Consider the following 15,218-nt stretch of genomic DNA (forward strand, 5'->3'; position numbering starts at 1 on the left):
AATCCTATAAAGTGTCATAACTAAGCCATAAATAAAGATATTAAAGTGAAATTTGGCACAAAGGATGTCATTAGGGAGGGGCATATTTGGACGCAAGTTTTTTGCAAAAGTGGGCGTGGCCCCGCCCCCTACTAAGTTTTTTGTACATATCTCGGAAACTACTATAGCTATGGCAACCAAACTCTACAGAGTTGTTTCATTCAAGCATTTCCATATACAGTTCAAAAATGGAAGAAATCGGATAATAACCACGCCCACCTCCCATACAAAGGTTGAAAAACACTTAAAGTGCGTTAAACGACTAACAAAAAACGTCAGAAACACTAAATTTTTCGGAAGAAATATCAGAAAGAAGCTGCACCCAGGCTTTCTTTAAAAATTGAAAATGGGCGTGGCGTCGCCCACTTATGGACCAAAAACCATATCTCAGGAACTAGTCGACCGATTTCAATCAAATTCGGTACATAGTAGTTTCTTAACACCCTGATGACATGTACGAATATGGGTGAAATCGACTCACAACCACGCCTTCTTCCAATATAACGCTATTTTGAATTCCATCTGATGCCTTCTCTGTATAATATATATTAGGAACCAATGTTGATAGCGGAATAAAACTTTACACAAATACGGTATTTGATGCGAGAGTATAAAATGTTCGGTGACACCCGAACTTAGCCCTTCCTTACTTGTTTTTATCTGCAAGTGTCGTCTTGACGAAATCAAAGCTCTTTTATGCATGTTCTGGTAAAATAACGTTAGCTTATTACAGTTTTCAGAACTTTTTCATTTCACCGCAGGTGCCCTTTGTCGTTTGCAAAATTAAAAATGGTTATCATTTAGCGACAGCGAGAACTGCGATCATACTGTTGTGTAGTCGTGCTGTTTAAAGTTTTGTAAAATTTATTTATTTTTTTTTAACCTTTTCGTGGTTGAGTTGCTTAAAAAATATAAAAAAGCGACAATCGATTAATAACTATGCTGATCGCTATTCGTGTATTCAAGAGTTCTTTTTAATTTTGTGACCTGCTAGCTATCAGGTCTCAAATAGTGACTAGAGACTGCTTACAGAATCGCGCTGTAAATCCTCTCTCATTTTTAGCTCCGACACTCCTTTCATTGCTCCTCAAACATATAGTTTACAGTGCTATTGAAATTATTACCAACCAGCTGTTGTGTTTTATATGAAGTTAAAGAAAAGCCAAGTCAGTAAAGAAAAGTGAAAATTTGAGGAAGACGTAAATTGTTTATAAAATCAAAGATATTGAAGAGCGTTTTTATTTAATTTGAAGAACAAAGTACAAGCCTTCAATTCGTAAAAACCCATAATATTACATTATGATAAATTCTGTCCAATATAATAATAAGGAGGGCGTTCAACTGAGTTCGGAAGGATCTCCAACAACGCAATTCCCAACTAGCACGGTAAAAGTAATACTACTTTCCACTTTAATATTTTATTTAAATTGCCAACTTAAAAAAGATATTATATATGTAGAAATGTAAATAGAGATTCAAATATTTATAAATAACATTATTTTTTGTAGGTATTGTGCACACATGATGGAGTATTACTACGGAAAGGCAGTGTAGAACACATAGCTGATCTGAATACAAGTGGTTCACTATCGGTCATTAGTTATGATATACCGCGACGTCTATATATTGAATGGCGACCAAATGATAGCATCCTTGTTGCCGATGATAGTCAGGATTGGGCAGTAGTGGATACAATTCCTAGACGTTCGCGTACAATTTCCGAATGTAAAGCATTCAATATAAAGGCCACTCCAGAAACGATAGCATCTAACAAACCACGTTTGATACGCACCCTTCTTGATAATTTGAGTTCAATAATTGTGAAAGACCGTGGCCAAGTAATATGCTTTATTCAGAAAGTCGACAATAACGTGAATAGTGAATTCTTTTTCCAACACGGCAATGCTGATCAATTTTTAAAATCCATGTGCGATCAACACATAATTGAACACTCATGCAGTAAGTTGGATGGAAGTGCAGAGTATGCGGTACTCAATACGGAAACACAACAATTAAAACGTACATTTGCCGAATTAAACATCGAGGATCTAAAGAATACAGAATTAAAGAAAGATAAAGGATGGGTGAAGAATACGTGGACTGGTCTACTTGTAACTTTACCTGACATAGCGTCGGGTGTTAAGGGTAGTGTTCCTAGAAATTATGCCATGCGTAATAAACATATAGGTAACAATGATGAAATTCGTAGCTGTAACAGCAATGAGAGCCAGTCACCGGTAGAAGGTGAGCTTGAAAACGTGAAAGAAGAGGATGAGAAGATAGTCAATACATTGCCAGATCGTCCAATGGTTGAGAGAAGTAAGATTTTCTGCTTTTCCAATTTAATTTAATAATAATAACATAATAATTTAATAATTTTCCAGTTAAGCCGTTAAATGAAGCACAGTGGTTGGAGTTCCAGTCTGCAGATGGTAGCATTTCTGATGTTGCCGGAATAAAGAACCTTATTTTTCATGGTGGGATTCACTATAATTTACGCGCCGAAGTTTGGAAATATCTGCTCAACTATTACCAATGGGATGAGAGTGAAGTTGAACGCATACAACGATACAAACAAAAGTCTAAAGAATATTATACAATGAAAGCCCAATGGCTATCAATGACTGCTACACAAGAAGAGCACTTCAGCGGTTTTCGTGATCGCAAATGCCAAATCGAAAAGGACGTTAAACGTACCGACCGTACTCTGGAATTCTTCGCTGGTGAAGATAATCCAAACTTGATGGTACTACAAGGCATACTCATGACCTATGTAATGTACAACTTTGACTTGGGCTACGTCCAGGGTATGTCTGATCTGCTAGCACCCATACTCTCTATTCAGGTAAGATATACAAATGTATTTATCTACATTTTCAGTAATTACAAATATATAGATGAAACATTTTCCAGGGCAATGAAGTCGATGCATTTTGGTGTTTTGTCGGTTTTATGGATATGGTGTTTGCCAATTTTGACATGGATCAGGCTGCAATGAAAACACAATTTAACCAGTTACGTCGTTTAGTAGAATTTTGCAATCCACGTTTTTTTAAATATATGGTCATGCAAGATGCTGACAATATGTTCTTCTGCTTTCGCTGGCTACTTGTTTGGTATAAACGTGAATTCTCCAACGACGATGTGCTGAAACTGTGGGAGTGCCTTTGGACTGGACTACCATGTCCCAATTTCCATTTATTCATATCAGTGGCCATATTAGACCAACAAACCGATATAATTATCGAAAACAAATACCAGTTCAATGAGATTTTGAAGCACATCAACGAACTAACAAACCGCATAGATGTGAAGCGAACTTTGGAAATCGCTGAGGCAATTTATTTGCAAACCAAGGCGGTAGATGACCTGCCTAACGATATTCGTCAGATTATTGGAGAGCCGATTTCAGACTCCGAGAATGGCGAAGAACATTCTGGCACTGGCACTGATTTTGCCGATGAATTATATGAATTGGTACGCAAACCAAAAAACGAAAAGCGAATGGAAGAGCAATTCGAAGAGGCGTGTGAACGTTCCCTGTTTCTTAACTACACATAAACGTTGTGGTTCCTTAAACCACTATTATATATCAAGTTTAGTTGCTAAATATAATAACGACTCAGTGTTTTGTAAGCAAAACTACAGCAACGATCAGTTGACAATGAGTGCCCTATTTTACATTGTGTTATGAGTAATATTTTTTCAATTTTCTAAGGTAATTTGTTTTATTCGTGTAATCGATGTTATCAGCAAGTATAAACATGTATAGTGTTTTTTAAGTAACCCAACACGAAATTCCAATATTTTTGTAATATGCTATGTATTTATGAAACACTGACTACTTTATTGAAATGATTACATTCACTTTCTTGTGACCCTTTGCTCCCCGCAGAGCCATAGGTTGCAATATACCATTGTATATACATACAGATACCATGACTCATCATACGAAATGTCTTATTGTGATCAAAAAATTTTTTTATTGTATTTTCTTTGAATATCTACATGCATGTATGCTCTATTTTATTAAAAAAAGTCATATCAAATCCCTCATTGTATTAAAAACTAAATTATTAGACATTCCTGATGATTTGGACATCTGGCGATGAAGCTACATCAAGGACTAGGTTTATCGATGGTTTGGTGAACCAAATCGAGGTCGTAGATCAATCCAAAAAGAATTTCGTAGAGGTCTTCTAAAATCAGTTCTTGTTCCAGAAATTATTGATGCAGTTTGAGAACTGATATTGCAGATCATCATGTGACGCATCGGGGATTGAAACAACTATGGACTTTAGTGGGACTGGCATTAATATTGCATGAATATTTGATTGTAGCAATTTTTTAAGCGGTATTCCACATAATTTGTTGACCGCTCAAACAAACCTGGTATCGGTTGGCCGAGAGAAATGTTAAAAAATACGCTAACGGTGATTGGAAATATATCGTTGACAACGATGAGCTCAATCCAAAGCGAATGGTTGCATGTTTTTCCGAAAAACTGTACATATCGCAATAATACAACTAGAACGTACGAGAGCAATATATTTTTTTGCCAGAGATCTTTCAACAAATCATCTTCACCACGACAATACGAGCTCTCACACATGGACTGAAACAACTGCATTTTTGAGCACTTAAAACATCGATTTGATGAATAAACCACTATAAAGTCTCGACTTAACAACGAATGACTTATTTTTATTCCCGTACGAATAAAAAAACTAAGAAGTCAACGTTTTTCGACTGCGGAAGAGGCTGTTGTTATGTTCATAATACATGTTTTGGAGATACCTCAGTTAGAGTCTCAGAAGTGCTTCAAGAATTGGTGCAAACGCATTCAAAAAGGGGAGATGAGAAAATTTAAAAAAATAAAATGATTTTCGATGATTAATATTAGTATTTGTTTTCTAGTTCCGAAATAGAAAAGACAACCTACGTATGAATATGTTTTTTCCGATTGCATAAGATGATCCCTGCAACTCGAATTAATGCTGTCTTGCTCGCGAAAAATCTGGAGAACTTCCAGATAATTTTTTAGACATCTGTTGTACACTTAGGACTCAAACTTTCACGAGCTACAACAACAAATTCGAGCTATTCGATGGTTGTTTACAATATCACTGCTTATATCAAGGTGGAGGTTCAAGATTGCTTCCAAACGAATAGATGTCATATCAAGCAATAATCCTTATTTTCCTTATTGTAAAGATATATATACTATACAGTATGTATATATATACAGTATGTATGTATGTATATATATACAGAGTAAAGTCAGTCGAACGTTTCAGAATCGCGAATATCAGATATATGGGGATTAAGGAAAGTTGTCGGAAGCATTTAGTTATTGATTTATAGTGCTTTTAGTAGTCTTTAACGAAACAGTTATATTCAGAGAGAGCGCGGTTATGATTCGACTTCATCAATTTTCGCATTGTAGGTAGAAGCTGTTAAATAATTTGTTAATTTTGTTGTTGCAGCTTTAGTGGCTTAGGAGATACATATGTATGTACATTAAACTTTTGTAACGCGAATGGATGGGTGCAACCGACGATTTTATAATCTTGCAACTTACTAGAATCAGAGGAAATATTTTATGGTGTGTAACGTCAACCTGAGGATCGAAATCCAAGCAATTTTTTATATACATACATATACATACATATACTATATATAACTTCTATAATGACAGACACTAAAAAACGAAAACCATTATACTTATATGTAGTATATGATAGTTGAGGTGGTATCGACCAGATTTTATCTATTTTTCCCTATCCCATATACTATTACTTATTATTTATGTCACATACTAAAAAAACAATCATATAGAGTAAAGCCAGCTGGATGTTCGAAAATCCTGGTGTTAGTTGTATGGGGGGTAAGTCAAGTTTTCGCCAAAATTTATCTATTCGTACAAAGTTTAATCCAGATATATTAATTGTTTCTTGGTTTGTGTACAGGAAAGTAAAGGAACCAACTGGAATTCAAAATAGAGCTATATGGGAACTAGGCGTTGTTATAGTCCGACTTCGCTCATTTTCACAATGTGAAATAGAAATACCCCATACCGAAATTTGTCGAACCCGTTCAGTCGGGTCCCGAGATATGGGATTTCACTAAAAAGTAGGCGATGTTTTGGTATACCATCCCAGCTTCAAATGTTTACGTCTCTGGCGCATTTAGTTATTAATTTATCGCATTTTTAGTAGTTTTGAAGTATGTGGAATGAACAGGGTTTTCATCCGATTTCGACCATTTACACATTATCGGTAGGAGTTCTTGTAATATTTGTGCTTGGCGAATTTGGTTGTTGCAGCTTTAGTGGTTTACAAGATAAATACATTAAATTTATTAGAGGGCGGGGCACGCTCCTGGCTACTGCGATTTATATCTTAATTTAGTGTTTAGTTATGGGGCTTTATAGGTTTTCAGTTAAAAGCAATTTGTGGGCGTGACAGTTGTCCGATTACGATTACATCCACGACTTCGAACCTTTTTTTGTACTAAGAAACCTGCATACCAAGTTTCATCAAGATATCTCAGTTTTTACTCAAGTTTTAGGTATAATAGTCCGTAGCAAACTGGAGTATGAAAAGTACGTATCACGTTGTTTGTCCGCGATGGACTCCTAAACTACTGAACCGATTTTAGTAAAATTTAGTACACTGTGTCCAGTTCGAATCAACTTAGAAGATAGGATAGTAAAAACAATTCATAAACACGCATGTATTCACAATCCCAAAAAATAGAATACAGTTGAACTTCCATAACTCAAACTTATATATAATAGAATAGAATAGTATTATTTGAGGTAATACACCGCGACCTAGGGTCTATTGTGCCCTCTCCTATATCACATGAGGTGTGCTGGTGTTTCCTGTTCCAGGTCGCAGAACCGGCAGTTAGCACAGGATGGGCATGGTCTGGTTGGACAGGTGTTTCCTGAGCTTACAGTGTCCTGTGTAAATTGCGACGAGGAAACGGAATTTTTCGCGGTGGAGGTGAATTAGCTCTTTAAACCTGGAGAGATTGTACCCTCCTAGAAGCAGCTTACCGTGGCGCATACTTGTTGCAACAACATCTTGGACGTCTTGGACCAACATCTTGGACGCTGCCGCAGTGCGGGCCAGTTCTTCGGCCTTCTTACTACCTTCTGCCCTGGTACCCATATTAGGTGCACCCGGTTGCACAAGGATAGGCGGTTTAGCCTTTCGGTTTAGCATTTCTACGCATTCCTCGACTAAAAGTGATTTGGTCTCTTAAGATAAGATTGCTTTTAGTGCCGCTTGACTATCACTATCACTATAGCTATGCGATAGTTGCGGCTGGGGTTGACTTCAGCGCACTGGCAAATGGCAAAAACTTCAGCCGGGAAGATACTTGGGAAGCAGCCCATAGGTATGGAGAGCTTGGTACGCGATCCCGCAATACCTGAACCAATACCTTCCGGTGTTTTTGAGCCATCAGTGTCCCACTGAATGGTAATGTCTTCCACTACTGAGTTTTATTTTCTTTGGCTGTCCTTTGGGAGGAGGGCTAGCGGTGTGCTTTCCGCTAGTGCGTCCATCTGTCTAGATTACATTATCTTCCCTCTTCCACAGCCTTCTGCTGACATTAGCAGCATGGTGTGCTTTGCTGCTAGCTTGATCACCTGACGCAGCGGTGTGAGCTCTAGTATGACTTCCAAACTTATATAACTCGAAATTCTCCATAACTTGAACTCTTGAATTAGCAATAGAACTCAAATCGCATACAAATTTCCTGCCATAACTCGAAGTTCTTTTGTGAATTGTGGTGATTCGAGTTAAGAAAGTTCAACTGTAATTATAATTTTCAGTAAATGCCAAATCATGAGGACCTGGTTAGCATTCATCTATCAGTTAAGTTCTGGTAAACTTAACCAAGATTCCTTCTTTCGGCAAAGAACTTTTTTAATTAGAACTGGCAGATGATTTTAACCTTATTGAGAAAATAGCTTCGAATTCGTTTTTTCTTCCATTGACATTTATTTGTTTGAACATATTCAAAATTTTCCCTCAACTATAATCCCATGGATTCATATACCGACATAACCGTTTTCGCTTTATTCGTAAACTAGCTGACCCCGCAGCCGTTGCTCTGCGTGAAATTATGTGCTTTGAAATGAAAGGAAAGTTGTATTTATCATTTCAATGTAACGTTGCTTGATAGACCACATTTTTTGGTTTCTGTTTCGGTGTACAGAAAAAATGGTTTTCAAACTCGTGAGCACGCCACGTATATCTGACCTTGTGAAAAACATAGCACTTCCAAACTTGCCAAACCAAGTTGGGTCCTGTTGATCGTCACCTCAAATGCGATTTTCACTGGAAGCGGAATACGTTTGAACTGAAACGGCAATTCACTGGAACTCAAAGGAGTTCGTAGAATCAAGCATTTTGTCCACTTGTATTCGTTAGGTGCGTTATAATCAGTCGTATTCCATTACACAGTTTCGGTGCATGAAGATTGCGAAACATAATAACGACAGATCCAACTTTGAGACTCAAACGATGCGGTGGAATACCAAGCCTCTACAAAGAATTTAGATATTCCATTGGATAATTCACAGCGTCGTCTTTATTGTCAASACGATCGATCGATTTGTATGAATGCAAGTCTCCCGGAATTCGACTTTGAATCTTTCAGTTTAAGTCAATAACATCGGTATTTTTGGCAGCTAACATTGCGTGTGCACTTAAGGAATCGTAGTTACGATAGTTTGGCCAATGTTCGRATAAACATTCGTGATGAGTTTATCTTTCGTGAATTTATTATTATATATTGAGTGGACTAAAAAGCTTCTCCGTGCCTCWATACCTTTACATCATAATAGTAAGCTATTTCGAGGATAGAACTTTGAGCTACAATACAATCGAAGGCTCTGAAAAATATAAAGTCTCCTGTGGAGTACCCCAAGGATCTGTTCTTGGACCGCTACTATGGAACGTCATGTACGATGGAATACTGCGACTGAAAGTACCCAAAAACGTTCATATTCAGACGATATCGCTGTTGTGATTATAGCAAAACACATACACGATATAGTTTCGATAACCAATAGAACAATAGAGTTACTAAGCGATTTGCTCGAAACTAATAGACTGAACCTAGCGGAGACCAAGACCGAAGACTCATTACTGGCAGAAAAGTCCGTGAAGTTGCCACATTCAATACAAAGAGTGTAAGCATCACGACACAACCGGCAATTAAATACTTGGGAATTATACTTGATGCAAGGATGTCCTTTAAGGAACACTTAGCGTGCACAGGCGAAAAATCGAAACATATGGTCGAAGTATGCAGGGGTTCGCAATCGATGACCCAACACTCTGTTTTTTCACTTTTGCAAAATGTTTACAAAAAATTGTATCTGCATCCAATGAGGTGTGAGTAGGTGTATGTATAGAAAGTTAGTCAAAGTGACGCAGTAAATTATTACGATCCAGGCAATTGCATAACTTGCCTATATGGACTCCCAGGCTGGAGTGGTTTTTAGTGCTCATGTTAGGGAGATAGCGGCGACTCGATGTATTCATCGCAATAGTTTTCTGTATGAGATTTTACTGGTCCTGCACACCAAATCAACGTAAAACAAGATTGGTTTGATTACCGCTATGCAATATAGTATAGTATAGCTCGTATAGTGGATACGAGCATAACTGATAAGCCCCATTTTGTCTTTTTTCACCATTTCTTGTATAGTACAACACATATACTGATAGACACATGTTAGAAAAACGAAAATCATTATACATATGTAGTACTAGTCGAAACCAGCGGCTCCGTTCGCTCTTTGTTGTCAAGGATATCATTTATCGTGATAACAATATAATGGAATAGTTAAATTGGCAATCTACATCTTACTACTCGTAAGATAACACACTTTATCGCTCCTTTTAAATATTGCAATGTTCTATGCAAAGCTTCAAATATTTGTCAGCTATTATTCACTCATCTAAAATTATGATTCCATCTTTTATTATTCAGTTACAACTATCACTATTATTCACATACATACATATATATATAAACAAAAACTACTGTACCCTGCCAGTAGCTGTGTGATATTATTTTGTATTTTGGAAGTAAAAAAATTTTCAAAAGACTTACATGAATGTTAGGTTTTGAAATATATTTTTTGTAAGTATGAATTGTTGTGACTTTTAACATAGAACGATAGAAAGTAGCCTATGTCCGTCCCAAGAATCCAAGCTACCTCATCACCAATTTTCAGCCAAATCGGTTCAGCCGTTCTTGAGTTATAAATATAGACATAAATTGCGAAATCGAGGGTAATTTTGCAAAACAGACCGCCAGTAGATCCTTCTCAGCCTAACAATAAGTTATAAAATCTTAAATCAATTTAAAAACTAGCAAGCTGATTGAGCTGCTTTACTTTGCTCTTTATTACTCAGGCATATCTCTTCTTTTAAGACGTGTTTGATCGCAGGAATGTACCAAAGCATTAGCCAAAGGGTTTGGGTGATCTCGCAGTTTAGATTAGATACTGTTGTATATTTGATTCCACCGTCCTCTACTTCTTTCTTTACCATAGGAATGCCAAGATCTTTATGATTGTTCTCAGCAATTTTAATTGGAACCTTTGTAAGAAATCGCTATTAGTTGAAGAAGTCGCACCCCACAGTTGAATGCCATCCATCCAAATCGGTTTTATGATCTCATTATATAAAAGCACTTTGTTTTCTAGGCTGAGTTTGGAGTTTTTATTTGAAAGCCAATTTAAATTTGCAGCTCATATCTTCATGCAAGTTATTTTGCTAGATATACGTTTTCTCCACGTAAGCCTTTTATCTACATAGATGAATACCAAGATATGTTACTTCATTCGCTTGGGGTACTCAAATATTGTTCATTTATTTATATTGCCGGGCACATTTTTGGTCTCAGCGAAAACGTAACATGCTTACACTTTTGTTTATTCACATTTTCTATATACGCCTGTTGGCTAGCCATTCTTCGACAGACTTTAAGAGCTCGGCTAATATTCTTGATGCTATTATGTGGCATTAGTTACGACTCACTAAAGTTGTGTCATCCGCGAAAATTGTTGTTAACAATTTACCCTGTGGTACACCAGCCCTTAACTGTCGTTCATCAGATTTGAAATCTCTCACTTTTACCATAAATTGTTGATTTTTTAAATACTTAATACTTTAAAGACACCAATTTTTATTCAATTCTAAAGGTAGAATGTTTTTGTCTTATATAAAAGGGCTTCATGCCACACATTATCAAATGCCTGAGCCACGTCTAGAAATATAGCTAAACATTACTTTCTGTGCTCAAATACTTTTCTTATCTCGTTAGTAATACTATTTACTTGCTTTATCGTGCTATGTTTTTCACGAAACCCGAATTATCTTTGATAATAACACTTTTTCCAATATTTTAGAAAGACAGGGTAGAGGACTGGTTGGTCTGTATGAAGCCTTTCACAGACTTATCTATCAAGATAATCTGCGAACTTTTCCATGAAATTGGATAGTATCCGAAACTAAGAATTGCATTGAAAAGCAAAGAGAGCAAATCTAAAGCAGTATTTGGTAACTCAAGTAGCATTTTTGGGGTAATATTGTCATATCCTGGTGACTTTTTGAGTTAAGTTCTTTCTTGATTTTAATAACTTCAGAAGGGGAAGTCTTAAAAGACTCGAGTAATTCGTTAGCTGTATTGGGTAAGCTGGAAAATTTAAAGCTGTTCTTTGGGCAATTAGGTTGAAATACCCATTTATGGTATTTTTCATATAACTTTGTTTACACAGTTCGCTAGATTTACCGTTAAGTTTGACTGTCCAACTTTGAGTGTGAGCACTAAAACTATGCCTGGGACCTTATTAATTTTTTGTTGTTGTTGATGAATTCTATTGAAGTTCCTCATTTATGTTTTTTATAAACAGGATATTAATTATTAATAGAAAATTGAGAAAAGAGAAAAATACTTGTACAATACTTTTTGGTTTATGCACTAATTAAAAGAGCAATACTAGTTCATACAAGTTTCATTCCATAACTCGATGCTAAGTTTGAGTTGCTAAAACCAAAAATGAATGTACAAATTTCTGTATGATTTTTTATTTTGTAGTCAAGGGATGTTGAGGCAAATCACTATCATTTACCAAAGAAATAAAAACAGTTGTAAGTAATGGAAACTGCCGATTTGGTCTGCCGCGGTATCTCGCTCAATAATCGGCAACATCTGCCGAAAATCACCTGCCATCAAGATTCGATTGCCCTGAATGTATTGCAAGCTGCTAAGCGGCTTGTTATTAAATGGAAAATGGCGTTGTTCATCGTTTCGTCCCAGTGGCCATAATCTTCAGGGTTGCTCACATGCTTCTCGGAGAGTGTCTTTTCCTGCCCACTTTGATCGCCTGGTCATCGAACTTCCGCAACACGATATCACTTGGTTCTGTGGGGTCAGCGCCAGCAATCAGAGGGGAAAATTCAGGCAAAGCTAGAAATCCGCCTCGAATTATATCATGTGAAAGTATGTGTTGTGTATTTTTGCACGGATTATGAACTATCCCCACTAAATAATGTTTTTAAGGGTTCCGCAAGCTCTTCTAAAATAGGAATGGCTACTTTGCCTCCAGAGCAACATATGTTCTACTGACGGCATGGTAAACATACATATATGGTATATTTGCTTGGCGTATAAAAACAATAGCGGTATTCTCTTGCCCTTACACGGTTCACGAATTGCAGAATTTTCCTCTTGGTGCAACTCGACAACAATACATACGCAGAAAATTATTTGCAATGGTTGTAAAATATGTCAGACCAAAACCCATATTTATTTTTGTGCAATGACACGTAAAAATATAATGCAGGGATGGTACACAAAATTTTTTTTTTTTTTTGTGCCTAATTAACCGTTCTACAAGGAACCGATCCTTCAGGCCGCTATATTGCCAGACAAGTAGTCGGAATCCAGAATTCCTTCAGAACGCACGTGCTTATTCGCGAAAATTCGAAAAATTCGAAATTGCAAGTGGTTTTTTTTATTGCCTGAACGGAATTCTTGAAAATATTTTTTATGAATTCAGGACAACATGGCATGTATTTTAATATACAAATTAAATTAATTATAAAGTAATATAAAAATTAATTTAGTTAATGTATTATTATTAATTTTTTTTTTCGCGAGAAGAATGAATCATTAAAAAACTAAATTTTTTAGAAATTAGTGTTTTTATTATAGTGCCGAGGTACAGCTATGAATTATTTTTCCTAGTAAACTACAGGGTTTTTACTTAACATGCATTTTAACCGTCTTTCCCCTTTAAAAAAAAAGCGCGTTGAAAAAAGTTGGTCAGTTGCATAAAATGAGTACTGCTTTATTTATTTTTTTTTTTATTAAATACTGAAATTCTGCTTAATTATTTTATACGGGTGATATATAGATGCTATAAGGGGGTTCTATCGGAGTCGGTGTGGAAAATGGACAATGGGCGTGGCACCGCTCACTTTCCGACCGAAATCAGACTACAACCCCGTCTACTTCCCATATAATACAATTTAAAATTCCATTTGATTCTTTGACTTTCCAGTACACAAATAAAGAATTAATTAATATAACGGAATAAAATTATGCGGTAATAAATCCCTTAAAGTAAGCTACCCTTTGACCAAACATTTCAATGCCAACGAGAAACGTAAGCGGGCAAAGGGTGAACGTAATTCAGTATAAACGGTTCTATATGTTTTAAGAGAATGTCGAAAAGAGAGGCAGCAGAAAGTTGTTCATGACAACGGAAAAAGTCGGAAACAAATAAAAGGGAAAAAGCACGACTACAACGAGTAATCGAACTAAGCTTTGGAAAAAAGCCAAAGGCAACTAGTTTTTTTTTTTCAATTGTAGCAACGTTCGAGAATTAAAAAAAAAACTTTAGATACTCCTAAAGGAAATATGGGAAAGATGATAAAATTTAATGCGCTTTGGGTTGATCAACTCAACAAATTATTACAAAACCAAGGCGCGACGGTTATGGGCAATAAAGCGCAAAAGTTTTGCTGCTGATTGAGATATACGGTTCTGAAGAAGTTGAAGAAAACAGTGAAATGTCTTCTATGCAGAAGCAAATAGGCCAGATGCGTGATATGATTTCGAGGCTTGTTGTCTGTGATCTTTTCGCAGTTGACTTAGTTCGTTTTTTTATTTAATACATAATAATATTCATTATACCTTAATAAATGTGCACTTACATATATATATATGTATAACTTGCATATCTTTTCAATTTCCTTATATGTGTAAATAAGTTTCGTGCCGGGCCGTGCCGGGCCCGGGCCTTGGTGAAAAAGTTTCGTGTTCGATCGAGCCGGGCCTCTCAAAAAAGATTTTGTTTTCGTGCGCTCCCGGGCCTTTTTATGCATAAAATGTGTTCTAGCGATGGTCTGCTTTCGTATAAGCATTCACACGGAAATATTAAAGCGCAAACGCCGTGTAAATTATTATTGTAAAATGTTAAGTATTTGTAGACGAGGTTCCATTTTATTTCGTGTTTCATTCATGTTACTGTAAATTTCAAAAATGTTGTTAGGTTATTTAGCATTTCAGGTGATCGATATTTTCGATAAAAGTCAACTATAGGTACCGGGATCTAAATATTCGGCACCTAGGGGCTTGAACAGTTTTTATTGGATTTCAATAATTTTTGGTCGAAAAGTGGCATACACTAAAGGCATTACTCGTGCAAAGTTTTCTTCTTCTTCTTGATTGGCGTAGACACCGCTTACGCGATTATAGCCGAGCTAACAACAGCGCGCCAGTCGTTTCTTCTTTTCACTACGTGGCGCCAATTAGAGATTCCAAGTGACGCCAGGTCCTTCTCCACCTGGTCCTTCCAACGGAGTGGAGGTCTTCCTCTTCCTCTGCTTCCCCTGGCGGGTAGTGCGTCGAATACTTTCAGAGCTGGAGTGTTTTCGTTCATCAGGACAACATGACCTAGCCAGCGTAGCCGCTTTCTTTTAAATTGCTGAACTATGTCAATGTCGTCGTATATCTCGTACAGCTCATCGTTCCATCGAATACGATATTTGCCGTGGCCAACGCGCAGAGGACCATAAATCTTTCGCAGAACTTTTCTCTCGAAAACTCGCAACGTCGACTCATCAGTTGTTGTCATC

General features: G+C 36.7%; 1 protein-coding gene across 2 annotated transcripts; it reads left to right on the top strand.

Moving 5' to 3' along the window:
* The first annotated feature begins 850 nt into the window (after positions 1–850).
* On the top strand, positions 851–4,884 carry LOC108967988 (TBC1 domain family member 15). Of its 2 annotated transcripts, none has more exons than XM_018931715.1 (4): positions 851–1,425; positions 1,548–2,358; positions 2,424–2,884; positions 2,953–3,600. In XM_018931715.1, the coding sequence occupies exons 1-4, from the start codon at positions 1,339–1,341 to the stop codon at positions 3,598–3,600; spliced, it is 2,007 nt and encodes a 668-aa protein (XP_018787260.1). In that variant the 5' UTR covers positions 851–1,338. The 2 variants fall into 2 exon arrangements, with proteins under 2 accessions (XP_018787260.1, XP_018787252.1); XM_018931707.1 differs by having other exon boundaries at positions 1,339–1,431; positions 2,953–4,884.
* The last annotated feature ends 10,334 nt before the right edge of the window (positions 4,885–15,218 follow it).

The sequence above is a fragment of the Bactrocera latifrons genome, unplaced genomic scaffold (genome assembly GCF_001853355.1).
Source record: "Bactrocera latifrons isolate USDA-ARS-PBARC rearing strain unplaced genomic scaffold, ASM185335v1 scaffold_101, whole genome shotgun sequence".
Taxonomy (NCBI): domain Eukaryota; kingdom Metazoa; phylum Arthropoda; class Insecta; order Diptera; family Tephritidae; genus Bactrocera; species Bactrocera latifrons.

Excerpts from the sequence above, each read along its gene's own strand:
- LOC108967988 (XM_018931707.1), top strand. The coding sequence starts at position 1,339 with ATGATAAATTCTGTCCAATATAATAATAAGGAGGGCGTTCAACTGAGT. Across the intron at positions 1,432-1,547 it reads TCCCAACTAGCACGGTAAAA|GTATTGTGCACACATGATGG; the intron begins GTAATACTACTT and ends TATTTTTTGTAG. Across the intron at positions 2,885-2,952 it reads CACCCATACTCTCTATTCAG|GGCAATGAAGTCGATGCATT; the intron begins GTAAGATATACA and ends AACATTTTCCAG.